At 38.0% G+C, this 17,014-nt stretch overlaps 1 protein-coding gene across 1 annotated transcript; it reads right to left on the reverse strand.

Annotated features, from left to right (window-relative positions):
• Positions 1-4,131: 4,131 nt before the first annotated feature.
• On the reverse strand, positions 4,132-10,396 carry LOC108412038 (alpha-tectorin-like). Its single transcript, XM_017683896.2, has 12 exons — positions 10,313-10,396; positions 10,136-10,237; positions 9,889-10,015; positions 8,734-8,861; positions 7,821-8,084; positions 7,650-7,751; positions 7,437-7,554; positions 6,484-6,591; positions 5,618-5,796; positions 4,853-5,016; positions 4,521-4,766; positions 4,132-4,318 (listed from the first exon to the last, which is right to left on the reverse strand). The coding sequence occupies exons 1-12, from the start codon at positions 10,394-10,396 to the stop codon at positions 4,132-4,134; spliced, it is 1,809 nt and encodes a 602-aa protein (XP_017539385.2).
• Between the last annotated feature and the right edge of the window lie 6,618 nt (positions 10,397-17,014).

Consider the following 17,014-nt stretch of genomic DNA (forward strand, 5'->3'; position numbering starts at 1 on the left):
TTTTAAACTTCATCTTAGTCATAATATACGTACATCCCCCAGCTACTCTATGAAACGTTCAATAACGCCCTTTACCGCTCAACAATTTACTGATAACCTTCCTGATTTATCAACCATAGTGTACTCTCCAGGTAACCCAGCAGAACTAGACAAACTAACTGATTGTTTAGAAAATACCTTCCGGTCTACTTTAGATGGTGTAGCACCACTTAAACACAAAAAAGAGAGACAGAAAAAACTTGCGCTGTGGTATAACGACCAAACTCGTACTTTAAAGCAATTAGTACGAAATTTTGAGCGAAAATGGCGATCAACCAAACTGGAAGTATTCCACTCTGCTTGGAAAGACAGTATTGTTGAATATAGAAGAGAAATTAATAAAGCCCGCTCAGAGTATCTGGCCTCTCAGATCGAGATTAATAAAAACAACCCTAGAGTTCTCTTTAGTGTTATTTCTAAACTGACTAAAAATCAGGCAGGTACTGATCCTCAGATTCCAGCAATCCACACTAGCAATGCTTTTATGGACTATTTTGATAATAAAATCGAAAATATTCGGGACAAAATTCAACAGATAAATAGCACAGCTTGTCTGTCATCTGGTGTGGCTGATATAGAACAAAATCCAGCTACCGAAGTCAGGTTGGAAGTTTTTAACCCACTACATCATTTAGAACTGGAGAAAATTATCTCCTCATCAAACTGCACAACCTGTACACTTGATGCAGTTCCCACAAAACTATTAAAACAGGTATTACCAGACATAATTAAACCACTATTAACAATAGTAAACTCATCATTAAACCTGGGGTATGTTCCCAAAGCCTTTAAACTAGCAGTAATTAAACCTTTGATCAAGAAACCAAATCTTGATCCTAGTGTACTATCTAACTATAGACCTATTTCAAATTTACCATTTATTTCTAAGATTTTAGAAAAGGCCGTGGCCCAACAACTTGGCTCTTATCTGCAAAGAAACCAGATCTATGAAAAATTCCAATCTGGATTTAGGCCTCATCATAGCACTGAGACAGCTCTAGTTAAGATAACAAATGATCTGCTTCTTGCCGCTGACCAAGGCTGCGTTTCTTTACTGGTACTTCTTGATCTGAGCGCAGCTTTTGATACAATAGATCATAATATCCTCCTAGAAAGATTAGAGAAAATGGTCGGTATAACTGGAACTGCCTTATCGTGGTTCAAATCATACTTGACCGATCGTTTTCAGTTTGTGAGGGTAAATAATATACCCTCCAATTATACAAAGGTTAGATATGGAGTTCCACAAGGCTCTATCTTAGGACCGTTATTATTTACGTTATACATGCTCCCCCTGGGCAAAGTTATTAGAAAACATAATGTTAATTTTCATTGTTATGCAGACGACACGCAGCTCTTCATATCAGCCAAACCTGATGACAAACAGAGAATAAAGAAAATGGAGGATTGCGTAAAAGATGTGAAATCATGGATGTCACACAACTTTCTTCTATTAAATAGTGATAAAACAGAAGTTCTTCTATTAGGCCCTAAAGCTGCTAGAAATAAATTATCACACCTAATGTTGAATCTGGCCGACTTCTCAGTCACACCTGGTTCAACAGCTAAAAATCTTGGCGTTATCATAGATTCAGATCTAGCATTTGATAAACACATATCTAATGTTACTAAAACAGCTTTTCTACATCTCCGTAACATCGCCAAGCTAAGAAATGCTTTATCCTTACATGACGCAGAAAAATTAGTACATGCCTTCATTACGTCAAGGCTAGACTACTGTAATGCGCTACTGTCAGGATGTTCTAGCAGTAACTTAAATAAACTTCAGCTAGTTCAAAATGCTGCAGCCAGGGTCCTTACTAAAACTAGAAAATTTGACCATATTAGTCCAGTCCTATCAGCTCTTCACTGGCTTCCAGTCAAATTCCGCATAGACTATAAAATTCTCCTGTTAACGTATAAAGCCCTACATGGGCTCGCTCCTGAGTATCTGAGAGACCTTATCTCCTATTATGAACCACCACGATTACTTAGATCACAGGGTGCTGGCTTCCTAGTAGTTCCCAAAATTCAGAGAAGCTCTGCAGGAGGAAGAGCTTTCTCTTATAAAGCGCCCCAACTCTGGAATAATCTCCCCGATAATGTTCGGGACTCAGACACAGTCTCAATCTTTAAGTCTAGACTAAAAACTTACTTGTTTAGTTTAGCTTTTGGTAGTTAATGTTAATTCCCTTTAGATAAGGCTGCAGATCCAGGGGTTCATGGACATAGTGAATTGTGGGTAAACTGAGATGCTGGTGCTGCTGTCACTCACTACATGCAGTCACTCAGGTTTGTGGACGGTGGAGTGGGTGAATGCCAGTGTCTCAGGGAGCCTCCGTGTCTATGTTACCTTCTGGCTCTCTCCCTTTAGTTAGGCTGTCATATTCAGACCTGCCGGAGTCATTAGTCACACTCTGATCATTTTTTACATTTTCTGTTCTTCATAAATCCAGTCTAAACTAATTCCTAAAACTTTCCTTCCTCCGAGTTACTGACTGTCCACCGGTCCGGCCCAATACTGATGGATGTCCCACCCTCAAGTCCCCCTGTCCCCCTGATTGACCAGACTGATGGAAGTTTCTGGAACGCAGCTTCTCCACTACAGATCACATCCAAATCTATATGAACTCTAATTGTTTCCACTGTTGATTATACACACCTGAATATATTAGAACTGCGTGGATGTAAAATTGACTTTTCAATGTTTAACTTATAAGTTGTCTGACCAGTGGTAGGATGGTCCCCCCTTTAGATGTGAGTCTTGGTCCTCCCGAGGTTTCTTCCTCCTCCAGCTCTGAGGGAGTTTTTCCTTGCCTCAGCGCTCACGGGGGTTCTGTATATTCTGTATATTATGTTCAGTGTTTTGTCTGATTCTCTGTGCTGTGATTCCCATTTTTGTAAAGCTGCTTTGTGACAACATCAGTTGTAAAAAGCGCTATATAAATAAATTTGATTTGATTTGATTTGATTTGAGTAGTAATAACACGAATTGGTATTAAAATAATTATTGACTTCTGAAATGAAAACAGAAATAAAAATGCTTAAGACTTTTATTTCACAGATTATTCAACAGAAACAATCACCCAAATTTCCACTGAAAAAACATTCTTGAAATTACAAATTGCACTTTAATTATGATGGATACTATTTGTCATCAGAAGGGTTATTTAGTAATTATGTAGTAACCTTGATTTTATATAGGAATTAACAACAGCGATGAAGATAAAGAAAAAGACATTTTAGCGTAGGCCTTTATCAAGGCAAGGATCAACTGATTAATCAGAAGCTCATGCTGATGGACGTTGTGTCATGGAAGTCCAAAGACCTGCGTTTTCTGCCGATGAGATGCCCATCATCTTCATCACCATCATCATCATTACAAGGCTGAGAAAGAAAATCAAACATGAGAGTCAGTCCTGGGAATATTTCAGCATTTGCTATCCTAAACTGTGAAAGTACTGTGAAAATGAATGGTCAATAAAAACAATTGTTGATTAAAAGATTCAATGCATGGAAATAAACCCACACAAATACTGTGTTTTAAAACTGCTGGTATTAATTTACAGGATATCACTGGGAGTTAAATAATAACCTTTAATAGCATTAATAAAGTTATAACATCAATAAAAAGGGGCAAGTGATTTGTTATCTGTGATGGAACTGAATATCTGATAAAGCAGAAATAAAGCAGGTCTAATTCTGACTCATGATGCTGAGCCGGAATGTGAAATGAATATATCTTGAGTTCATTATTACTGTTTATTATCAGGTAAACGACAGGTCACTGTTGCCCCTTTTTTATTCATGTGCTGTAACTGTTTATTAAGATAAGATTTTTTATATAAGATTTTTTAAGGTGTTCATGAACTGATTAATAAGCATTACTACATGAATTCTAAGATTTTTTTTCGAAACCATTAAATGGCGTAAATGAGTAATTAAAAATGTGTTTACCATCACTGACACCTCTGCTGCCTGACTCATTACATATTTTTTATAGCGTACTTCAACTTTTCTTTTGTGAAAGACCTGTATCAGCACCACGAAAACTCACAAGTAATGTGTGCTGAAGAACTGTCCACTGACTGGCTAAGTAGGTGATCTAAAACTCACCAGTGCGCATTGACCTCCATTCAACAGGCACAGGTGAACCTTGCAGTGCAGGTAGAAACTTCTGTTGACGCCAGTGAAGGTGAACATCCTGAAAGAGAAGTGGCTGAATATCGAGACTCCATTCTGCAACACCTGCACTGTGCCATCCTTAGCATTAGGACACCTGGAGGGTGAGGGAAGAATTAAAGATTTGGGGACATTCAATACCGCAATTTTCATTCAAACAAAACAGCAGATTAGGTAAATCTACACATCACACTTCATCTGATGCCATATTTTATTAGGCCTCTCAGACCAACTAAGATCATCTCCTTTCAGAAACCGAAGCTCACTTTTACTAAGATACATGATTATATTCCTCTTACTCGTTCATGATCAGATCCCAGCGGATGTAGTAGTTCGGATCATTGTAGGGAGTGGCCCAGCAGTTGTCCAGCACAGTGGAGAACACCTGACTGTCGACTCCGTACACCTCCACAGCTACGAAGACCTGCTGGTTCACTTGAAGAGTGACAGTACCGGAGAAAGGACTGGTGAATGAAGCATCACTGTAGGGCACCATGCGGATCTGGTATGTACCCAATGCACCCGGCAGGTTCTTGCTGATCGAACTGTAGGAAAAAAAAAGATCATTTAAAGAACATTATTTCAAGACTTCTACAAAAAGATTGTTTACTGGTGATTCAAATATTGCTACCTATTGATAGCCTGGAAGGTCATGGGCGCAGAGATGCTCTGGATGAGCGGGTACACACAGGAGAAGTTAAGGTTCAGCCAGCTGTCACGACTGACCACACTCCTTGGTCCCACACTCGAGAATGACTGAATGGAGTTCTTGTAGATGAAGTGTGTTGAATTGACCTAAAAGATATTACAGTTTGAGAAAAATGAGCGCCATCAGAATTTGTTACTGTTAGTAATTCTACATCATTTTCATCATAACAATGCAGGGATCATTTAACTTGAACATGAAATCATGTGAACGCAGAGTGAATATGAAAATAACACGGTTTGTAGTTTTTATCATCAAAGTGTAGTGGAAGCAACAGTGGCTGCATGTTTCGGCTCTTCACACTGAAGAGTGACTGAAGAGCAGCTCAAACATATTGATATGTTACGTGAGATCATGAACAGTTTTACCCATCCTAGAACGTTGATGTAGCCTGTAGATATGCATCAACTAGCCTTAAACTAATAGATTCAATCTATCACTCCTCTCTAAGATTTATTACTGGAGACTCTTACTCATCATTGCACATTGTATCAAAAAGTTCTCCAGCCATATGCCATCTTACATCACATCTATGGTCTCTATTAGATCTGCTCTAATGACTGGATCACCAGTCAGGTTCCTAGAGTTTTTACTGAACTTTATAATTGTTTTTATTACATAAAAAGGTTTTAGTAAAGTGGCTGTTTGGTGTATGTAATCCTCTTTCATTGGAGAGAACCTCTACTGTACCTCCAGGACTGAGCCACAAGTATTGTCGTCAAAACGGAACGTCACTCTGCCGTTCTGGGCCAGCCCCCTGCATGAGGGATCGTTGAGATGGAGAACGGTTACAGGAAATCCAGCTTCAAAGAGCTGGCAGCGAGACAGGGACACTGACCTACTAGTGCCAACACAACTCTCAGAGACATCTGAAAAAACAGAGTAAATAGCGTCAGACCGATATTTCTCTTAAAATGACTTCAGCTAAACACTATAACATGTGTTATAACACTCTGCTGATAAATCTAACTTTTACTAGTAGCTAGTAGTTCCTATGAAGCAAGGGCGGACCTCATCTATCCACTCCACTGTTTGAGTACAGAGACCAACTGATTAAACCCATGGAGTCAGGAGAGATTCTGTTTCATTGGAATGAAGAGAGAAATGTATCTGCATGGAGAATTGCTTTCTGTGTGCTAGCATGCACAAAAGCTTCCTTTCTTGTGAATATTTATAAGTGAACATGCTAGCTCATTCAGAGTACAGCAGCAGCTTCTTATTGTTTTATTTCATCAGATTAACAATAAAACAGCACTGATATGTACTTTAAATTCATATTTATGCATTTTACTCTTATGAAAAGTTAGGAGACCAAACAAAAACCTATGAATTTGTTAGATCATGTTCCTGACATATCATTTAAATGACAGAAATGACCATGTTGTTTTTGCATCAACCTTAAATGGCTATTTTCCTCACCTGTAAAGTGAGTACCAGGACATATCTGGTGAAACTGTCATTGTAATGCTTGCAGAGCATAAGAGCATAAGAATGAATTCCCTATGAATTCAACTTTGGCGACCATTCGAAAAATTCCATTTTAAAATGAAACGTACCAAAAGTGTTAGGATTGGATCTCTGACTGTTACTTGTACAGGCGCAGCCATAAACTCCAGATCTTGCTGAGCACACTTCATTTGCAGTGCAGTTCAGAATACCACAGGCTAGAGAGAGAGAGAGAGAGAGAAAGAGAGAGAAAAAGATAGACAGACACAGAATGGCATGGTCAGGCACCCCATATTTACATCACTGTAAATTACATTAGTTACTGACATTAAAACATTAATATCCTCTAATATAGATTATCTGTGCCATCACCATTATCGATATAGTGATATAGTGAACTACCTGTTTCATGTGAGTTTAACAAAGGTTTTAATAATATAATAATTAATTGACATTAAGCCATAATATCTTTTTGTAAATTGCTTCACAGGCTAATATAGAGCAGCCACTAGGAGAGACACTAATTACTCACTGCAGCCCTGTATATTTAGATGTATAGTCATCCGCAAAAGTTTGGGTGTCCTTGGTCAAATGACCTTTTGTTGACTTTCTAAGTGACAATAAGTCACTACTTTCTCTACAGAGAACACACTTCTGCACACTGCAATGCACATTTACTGTTTGCTTGATGAATCAGACTGAGCAAATATGATGGTGCATTTTAGTTTTGCCCAATATGTTCAACTCAGCCCAGAAACAGATACTGTGCATTAAAACTTGCAAAAAAATCTGAAAATCAACAAAACCTGGGGTTGTTCAACTACTGCATTTGACTGCATGGCTATTACAGTATTTTGTTCATGTTTGTAATGTTATGATGCTCCCAACATGTAGAAAAAATACCAACATAAAAAGGCTAAACTCTTTCTTTAGGACCGTATATGAAATGTACAGCTTAAGCCCACTTATAAGTGATATGCTATGGTCTGTTTTGCTCTCTCCATATTTGGCAAATGAAAGCAGGAGATGTAGGGGCAGAGGTTTAGTTAATTATAAAATGTACCATCTACACGGAAAGCCCAGCGGCCAGGCCTTCCAACATTGGAAGTTCTGGACAGGTCAGCGGTACTGGCCGCCTGAATCCTGAACTGATGGGCGTTGTCCTCTGTCTGATAGCCAGCCTAAAAAAATCATTTGAATAAAATTAATGTTGTTAATGTTAAACGTTATGAAGCACTGAAATCACTAAAGACATGCATGAATGTGTTTCTCTCACCATCCAGACTTGTGGATTGTTTGGAATTTGACCGTAGTTCATCAGGATGAAGGAGACGTCACTGTCTTCATCAGAGATCAGGATTACTTGGAAAGTCACCTCCTTCAAGGGGAGAAAGATGTTAAAAATCGGCTTGGAGGCAGCGACTGAATCCTAGGGACAGACACTTACCCCCCAATCAGGTTCAAATTCCACCTTCTCCCAGGTGCCAACGAACACCCAGGCAGCAGTGAAGTCCGACCTGGGGTACATCTGTCTAATTTCTGCTGTAGCTTGTGCTATAAGTGGTCCACTTGTTGCTTGTTGGTAGGTGATGTTTCCCCTGGTGTAAGTGTCAATGTCAGTCCACAGTGGAGCGATGATATCCTTGTTTGAAATTGGGACATAGCTGTCAAAGTTGAAGGGCTCAAAAGAAAGGAAACCATCCATGCTGAGCTGAAAAAGAAATAATTAGAAATGTATTTTAGATAACGAAGTTCTCCTAAAGACGACATGAAAGCAGCAGCTAAAACATCTTATTGAGGTTCCTTGTAATTAAAGCATTTTGTCCTGTCTTCTAGGGAAAACAGGGTTTGGTTTACACCAAATAGTGTTTATGAGATCCAAGAAACCCTTCATGTGTCATCTTTACAATCATACACTATAAGTCTACACACTACTACATTCAGAGCAACAAGTTTGGTTGTTGTTTATTAGCCTGATCAGATTGAAATATGGAAAAAAAATAGCATTAAAAAATCTCAAATTTAAATCTTTTTAAAACTGCCAAAATGCTGCCAGTTTCTAGATGATTATTCATCCATGTATTTGTTTATGATTTGTGTTGAAGATGTTATTTCTTATTTCTTTATTTGTACAGCGGTATCATAATAAGAAATAATCACTATGCTCACTATAAAAAACATTTATATTTCATATGATTTTACTGACCGCGACCCTATCTGGATTAAGCGGTCGATGATGATGATGATGATGGTTTTACTGTCTTGCACATATTAATTGAGGCTGTGGATAATCCTGTTAGGTACTGCAGCAGAATATGTCTAAAATCATTTTTAAAATTCTGCTCTATTCTTTTACTTACATATAATTGTGTGTAGTCTCTTCCAAAGTAGGAGAATGGCTGGGTGAGCTGGACCAGTGCATTACCTCCATCATAGGTAACAGCACGAACAGCACCAGGCAGAACCGGGAAGAACAGCCTGAATGCAGCTGCAAGAAAGTTCAGAATCACTGTGTCATAATTCGTTTTGCTTTACTGTGTAACAGTGTAAATCTATATATAGTTCCCACCAAGAGTTTTATCGTTCCACTTTTTATTAGACCCATCCTAATTGTAATTTTTATTTAATTTGAATCTGTGATCTGTGCTCTGTGATCCTTCCTCTGCCGAGTTGATCAGCTGCCCATCCTGTGCGTCTGATGCTGTTGCCTCTTCTGCCTTGATTGGGTGCCGCTGCTCACCAGCCTTCTGGACCGGCTTGACCACCACTGAGCTTCTTGCTTTACAGCGCTGCGCAGTCCTCACCCTCAGATCTTTTCTTTTCCCACTTTACTATAATACTTCATACTAATAATGTTTGCTATCCGGTGTCGACCATAGGAGGATGGGTTCCCCTTCTGAGTCTTGGTTCCTCTCAAGGTTTCTTCCTCTTTTAGGGAGTTTTTCCTTGCCACCGTCGCCACTGGCTTGCTCATGGGGGCTTGGACACGGATTTTCTTTTCTTTTCTCTCTGTAATACTGATTGTACTGTAAAGCTGCTTTGTGACAACACCTGTTGTAAAAAGCGCTATATAAATAAATTTTGCTTGCTTGCTTGCTAATTGGCAAAATGCGCCACATTGCACTGATGGAACAGACACATTAGGTTCTTTGATGTCTGTCTTTAGAGTAAAGCAATTGTAGTTGAGGTTTGAAATCCATGTAAAGGACAAGCCTTCATGTATTTGGTTGCCTTGGAAAAGACTGACTAACTTTGAACTTGAAAAAAACATAATATATATATACACCATCAAGGTTGTCACATAGGAGCCCTTCAAACATTTGAGCCCTATTTTCTTCTTTATTTGTTAATTCTTGTTTATCTTGTAGCACCACTCTAATGACCCTCTTGGGAACAAGTCGAGACCCCCAACGTGGTTCTGTCCACAAAGGTAACCCTTGTTCTACACATCCCAAAATACAGTTCTTGAAAATGGTTTAAGAATCTGTTCATAGGCGCAAAAACTTGACATTTACCAAATGTTGCACCGGAGACTTGGAAAGCCCAGCGACCAGGTATTCCAACATTAGTACTTGTAGTCAGTCCACTGAGGGGAACCTGAATGGTGAAATTTTGGTAGTTCTCCTGTGTCTGGAGGCCAGCCTATAAAGAAACATTTAAATACACAGAGCAGCATAGTAAATACAATTTTGTTTAGCCATGTCATTTTGAAATTTAGCATCATAAAATTAGTAAATGCATGAATAAACTTGCTACTCTTACCTTCCAGGGTTCTGGATCAACAGCTGGAATGGGACCATAGTTCATCAGAATGAAAGTGCGGCCTTGAACATCTGAGACCAAGACTACTTGGAAAGTCACCTCCTTCAAGAGAAGAATAGTAAATGTTAAAACATCTGGCACACAGACAGTGACTGAATTCTAAGGACAGACACTTACTCCCACATCAGGCTCAAATTCCATCTTCTCCCAAGTGGCCACAAAGACCCAGGAAGCAGAGAAGCCAGGGAACGTCCGGTTCATTTCATTTGTAGCTGTCTGTAGAAGAGGACCGCTTGTGGCTTGCTCGTAGGATACGTTTCCTCTGGTGTACATGTCAAGGTCAGTCCACAGTGGAGCGATGATATCAGTGTTCGAGATTTGGACGTAGGTGTCATAGAAGAGGGGTGTGAAAGAAAGGAAGCCGTCCATGCTGAGCTGAAAGAGAAATAGAAAAGAACTTCTGAATTCTGAAGATACTCTGAACACTGTGCGAAAGCTTGGCTGATTTAGCAAAGTTGTCACATTGACGTTTTCACATTGCTTTAAAATATCTTAAAACTTTAGTTTGATTAGCTATTATGCTACCTAGCCAGCATACTTGCTATGCATGTTACAGATTTTATTTAAACACATTTACTGCATGTAGCACTTCCGTTCTGTCCTTCACACTGCAAGTTTTTCTGTAATGAAAGAATCCAATCTGTGTCAAACCTGACAGCTGTTTAGTTTAGAAACTTGAGACTTGGACCTGGGAGAATCAAGACCGGTCCCAGAGTCTCCTTGCAGACTTGAGTCTTAACTAAGATCCAAGATTCAGTCGTGCATGAATTTGCTTGTGAAAATCTCTTGCTCTGAAATTCAGTTCTGATGAGGTGTGTTTAATGAGGCAGCACGCTGAAGTTTGCAGTGTTTTGGCCCGCAAGAACTCCATCACAGTCAGGTATGGAAACTGCACTGCTTAGGATAAGAAGGCTCTCAAGCTTGTGATCAAAACTGCACAGTCTATTTCAGGAGCTGTCTTCCCCTCAATACAGGACATTTGCCACACCAGGGTCATCAGGAAGCTGCTCACCATCATCAGGGAAAGTGCACACCCCCAAAACAGCCTCTTCACACTTCTACCATCAGGCAGGTGCTACAGGAGTGTGAAGTCTAGGAGCCAACTACAACAGTTTGATCATAACCTTGTTTGAACTTTCACTATGTTCAAGTTTTCGAGCTACTAGAATTTAACCAGTTGCACAAAGTAATATAGGTTCAACGTAGATTTAACTGTATAACTGATAATGCACACATTCTCTATGTTGGGGGGGTGGTGGTGCTGGAGCCTATCCCAGTGGTCATTGGGCGGAAGGCAGGACACACCCTGGACAGTCCATCGCAGGGTACATGCTCTATAGTCGGTGTAAATTCAATAAAAACGGCTGGACGACTTGATCGATGGGGAAATTTCCAAGAACACAAAATACATCTCAGTTTGTATTGGCTGTGTTGCAACACAGATATTTTGCTAAGGTCACTCCAAAACTTAGTGGGTGACTCTATTTAAGCACACAAGTCAAATGCGTGCAGAGCAATAAGAGCAGCTCCGTCAGTGCTCAGGCTGTGTGAGATGCTCATTATTATAGAAAACATTATTATTTTAAATATATAATTAACATAGCTAACATTACCTGTCTGTCATTCACATTACATGAGCTGCAGCTTTGGTGAAGTCACGACTGTTGGTCGATAAAGTGCCATTAAAATATTGTGCACAAGCACCACAGTCTGAACATTAGAAAAAGTCCAGCAGAAGAACAGAATAAACACACATGCAAGAGACGGACGCTTTAAAAGCATCACTTTATTGTAAAACACAATCTCGAATTATAGCAACCACGACCGACACCTTAAGCAAAGTAAATGTGGCACCTAAAAAAGGAATATAAGCGATTTCACTGCGTGTAATGTTTCCTTTTTATGTCGGGTAGGCATTACTGATTGGCTGCAGAGTGAAAATGTCATTCTGTGTGATAGTGTTTACATTTATGATCCTTAATGCACTACTAGTTCAATTGTACTAACTACTTTCAACATAAAGTTCACTCCCCAACTTACAATCAAACTTGCAGGACGGATGAAAAAAACCCAAAAGGCATTTAATAGAATACATATTTAAACATTCCGATCTGTTGTTTTACTTACGTATAACTGGCTGTACGTTCTTTGGAAGTAGTGAAGTTGCTGGTTCAGTGAGATCAGTCTGTAGTTTCCATCACCGGTAACAGCATGTGGAACCACACCAGGTCCAGGAGGAAAGAGTGGAAAAGGTAGACCTGGAAAAAAATTAATTATTTCATCATATTATTTAGTATTTAATTTGTCTTTTTTTTCCATCACTCCTAGTCACTTTAAAATTACATGTGGTGATGCTAACATCTGTTTTTCTTTAGATTAAAGATAAAAAGAAGAATGAGGCAAAAAGCAGAACATGTCACCTTTTTTTAAAGATAATAATTTCCTATTTGCACCAAAAAAGTAATAAAGCAAAATATTGTTAAAATGTATAAAATATAAAATATTATATACAGTCTTAGGCAAAGGTTTGTGCGATTGGTCAAATGACATTTTTTCTACAGAAAAGTACAAATCTGCACGTTTTAATGCACAATCACTGTTTATTTGCTGAAATTTACAGATCAGGGGAATACATTTTATCTTTCAATTTTATGTTTTATATTAAATGGAATTAGTGTACTAAAAGTGATCAAAAGTACAAAATATTCAAATTGGACATTGTCAGCGAAATGCCATAAATAAATAAATAAATAAAAAAGTGTATAAAGGTTAAGAGTGTGCTTTTCCTGTTAAATGACCATTTTGTAGACTGAGTTATTGTAAATTATTTGTCACATAAATTTCTTTTTCATTAATGTAAAAAAAACAAAAAAAACACTTTAAATAGATCTACATTTTTCGAAAAAAAAAAACAAAAACAAATATAGGTTAATAATAGTTACTAGCTAGGTCTTAAATACGTTACAAATCATTTCATTAGTAATACAATTGACAATCCAAAAATAAGAAGTTGTTACACAAACAAAAAGGGCAACAGTGAGTTCTTCAATCTGATGAACATGAAAGTCTGTAAAAGCCGACATGTTTGCTGACTGATGGAGAAGATAAAGTAAGATCGGTAACAAGCGAGAGTATAGATGAATGTGGGCTCGCTATTTGGCAAGCAACAGGCCACTGTTACCATTTTTATTTACATGTTTATTGATTATTTTATTTTGATGATTAGTAATAGTAATTTTTATACTTAAAAGTAATTTTAAGTAATTTAGAATCATATCTTAATCACTGATGACCAAGTTCTAACGCAGGACACTGTAAGTGCTTTTAAATTAAAAGCACAGAAAAGATGTGAAATGTTTTCTTTAACAATAATAGTCAGCTTACCTTGACCGCTTGTCCTCTCTAGCCCACCTAATTTTGGAGAAGGAAGAGAGTGAGACAGAAAGAAAGACCCATGAATTTTTGACTCACTTCCAAATCTACATTTTAAATTATGCTTTAATATTAACAAATATATTTACACTTAAATACATGCAACAATTAAACATACACTTAATCATATTAGATATAACAAAGACAAAGTCTTTTGAGCCATTTAGGCAAATGTATGAAGATGAATATTAAGTCAACCACATGTGTAATATCACCACCCACTTTCTGATGGCAACTTGTTTCAAATTTAAACGAATAATGAAGAGAAGCGCATTTTGCGTTTTGCCCATAAAATGCACATTTAGGCGGAGTCTACACTAGCATGGTCCAAAAAAATTCTGACATTTTACTGGATATTTGGAACCAGTGAACTTCTACAGAAGCCTAGATCTCGTAAAACCCACTCTAGTGGCCTCTAATCTCCCTTCTGATGCAACGTTCAGTGCATGGACTTACTCATACAGAGCAGGACGGCCAAACACAGGGGAAGCTGATACCCCATCCTCAGAAGACGATCTACAACACAGAACAAGTTTGAAAATAAGACAGCTGTACTAAATTTTAAACATTCTACTTTTTTCCTAATATCTGTAAACCAGGTGGAACAGAATCACACATTTCAAAGAGATTCTAAACAGAGTATAAACAACTAAATCACTGTGCAAAGGTCATATACATCTCTGCAAATGAAATATAATCTTTTCAGCTGGATGGAAAGAATTTATTGGTTAGAACACTAACATTAGAATAAACTTTTTTTTTAAATCTCATGTAAAGTGATTATATGTTGAGGAATTTACAGTTAAAATTCAATAAATACTTCATATAATCAGCATATCATTAAATAAAATCAGGTGAACTGATGACATAACCAAAAGAATCCATGCAAGACGGCGTCATTCTGTAGTCAGATTTTTTCTATGAGAAAAATGAACGGGGTCTATTTATAAAAAAATGAAAACTGCCATTATTGCATCTAGCCATAAACAAAAATCTTCCAAAGCAAAATACGTTTTTGTACTGTGCACATTTCACCCCAAGTGTCACTGGATCATCTTAATCATAAGGTCATTTAGCAGTTAAAATACGATCATCGTTAAATCCATGCTACAAGTAAGATAACACACCTGCATCATCTACTGTTAATCATCAACACCTGCTATTTAATACTGCCAAAGCAACTTTAGCACATCTGACAGGGCTTGGTGTTGAGCCTGGGGTATTTCGGTGATCTATTCTTACACTGTCATTTTTCAGGCAAAGAAAGGTTAGCCTACATGTAGAACTTTTGTTATTTAATAAAAGTATCCAGCAACATTTAGAGAAAAAAATGTATGTATGGGAAAACATGTCAGCTATGGAACTTTTCCGTTTAATGATTTTCAAAAAAGCCATTCATTTTGCCTCATATAGAAGAAAAAAAAAAACTCTGAAACTTCTTGTGAAAACACAGTGAAACACAGCCCACGAGCAGCAGGGATTTAGCCTGCAGTGCTACATAAATCAGAGCTGTTAGTCATTCATCTGCATTCACTTTCACTGCCTAGTTCATTTTGAAAGTAAAACACTAGTGATGATGCCCAATGGTGGATTATAACAGTTTCATTCAAAGGCCTGGGCGATCTGATGATATCAAAGATTGAGTCTTGACCAACAACTGAGAAATTGATGGTGATCTGCCAGTTTGTGACTTAATTACATGGAAGAGTCATGATGAAAGAAGCCTCTGATGCAACCATTATCACAAAAGTTAGCTAAAAGCATTAAAGCATCACCAAAAAGCAGTTTACATGATTCGCAATGTTTCTTACAAAGTTATGATTAACAAGTGGAACCATCACAATAAAATATTCCACACCCTCATGTGGGCAAATTTGTATTTGACAGTTAATTGTTCTTGCCGTTTCCTGAAAAGTTACAATTTTGAAGAGACAAGGTTTTGTTCCAACGATGACAATATATGTATACTTAAATTTTTTTTTTTTTTTTGGTAAATAACTATTGTTCTACTTTTCAAATGAATATCAAACATCGCGTTAATAATTTACAAAGTCTTACCAGGTTGTTGGCTGTTAGCTATGTCTGGAGCAGCTCTCTCAACACCACTTCACCACTAGATGAGAACAATGTCATTGGTAGTCCACATATTTATACATCTGTGCCCCATGACCGAACAACTGAAATATGCAGCTATATGTCAGGATGGACCTGCTGTACCAGAGCCAAAAATACTTTCACTCTGGATAAAATGAAAGCATTTAGTAAATGCCTCAAAATAGATTTAGACATTTGTCTCATTAGTTGAAAACTGATTAGTATGTGAGGTTTGACCTACTTGTCATTAAATTTTCTGACACCTGCCAAGCCAAGAGAGGACTGTACCTACAGTATATCAATCAGCATGTGTATAGCAACCCAGCATAGTACATGCAGGGTTGCAAAGATTAGTGGTGGTTTAATATTCAATATACTGTCCTAAATGTATTAAATAATGTACTCATTACAATTACAACAAGTAAAAAGTAACATAACATAGAACATCACCGTTACCAGTTGGTAGTTATTTATTCATTGTGCACCTTTTTTTGCAAAATTAACACTTGGTTACTTAAACAAGGTCAAGAGAAATGGCTTGTATTATCATCAGAATACACGTTGATAGCGCAGATGGGAAAAATATGCTGTTTTCAAATCAAATCAAATCAAATTTATTTATATAGCGCTTTTTACAATTGATGTTGTCACAAAGCAGCTTTACAAAAATGGGAATCACAGCACAGAGAATCAGACAAAACACTGAACATAATATACAGAATATACAGAATATACAGAACCCCCGTGAGCGCTGAGGCAAGGAAAAACTCCCTCAGAGCTGGAGGAGGAAGAAACCTCGGGAGGACCAAGACTCACATCTAAAGGGGGGACCATCCTACCACTGGTCAGACAACTTATAAGTTAAACATTGAAAAGTCAATTTTACATCCACGCAGTTCTAATATATTCAGGTGTGTATAATCAACAGTGGAAACAATTAGAGTTCATATAGATTTGGATGTGATCTGTAGTGGAGAAGCTGCGTTCCAGAAACTTCCATCAGTCTGGTCAATCAGGGGGACAGGGGGACTTGAGGGTGGGACATCCATCAGTATTGGGCCGGACCGGTGGACAGTCAGTAACTCGGAGGAAGGAAAGATTTAGGAATTAGTTTAGACTGGATTTATGAAGAACAGAAAATGTAAAAAATGATCAGAGTGTGACTAATGACTCCGGCAGGTCTGAATATAACAGCCTAACTAAAGGGAGAGAGCCAGAAGGTAACATAGACACGGAGGCTCCCTGAGACACTGGCATTCACCCACTCCACCGTCCACAAACCTGAGTGACTGC

This window comes from Pygocentrus nattereri, chromosome 13 (genome assembly GCF_015220715.1).
Source record: "Pygocentrus nattereri isolate fPygNat1 chromosome 13, fPygNat1.pri, whole genome shotgun sequence".
NCBI classification, from domain to species: domain Eukaryota; kingdom Metazoa; phylum Chordata; class Actinopteri; order Characiformes; family Serrasalmidae; genus Pygocentrus; species Pygocentrus nattereri.

Coding starts and splice junctions, on each gene's coding strand:
- LOC108412038 (XM_017683896.2), bottom strand. CDS start 10,396: ATGAACCGGACGTTCCCTGGCTTCTCTGCTTCCTGGGTCTTTGTGGCC. Junction 7,555..7,649: donor ACAATCCACAAGTCTGGATG/GTGAGAGAAACA, acceptor TGATTTTTTTAG/GCTGGCTATCAGACAGAGGA. Junction 5,797..6,483: donor ATCCAATCCTAACACTTTTG/GTACGTTTCATT, acceptor CTGTTTTTTCAG/ATGTCTCTGAGAGTTGTGTT.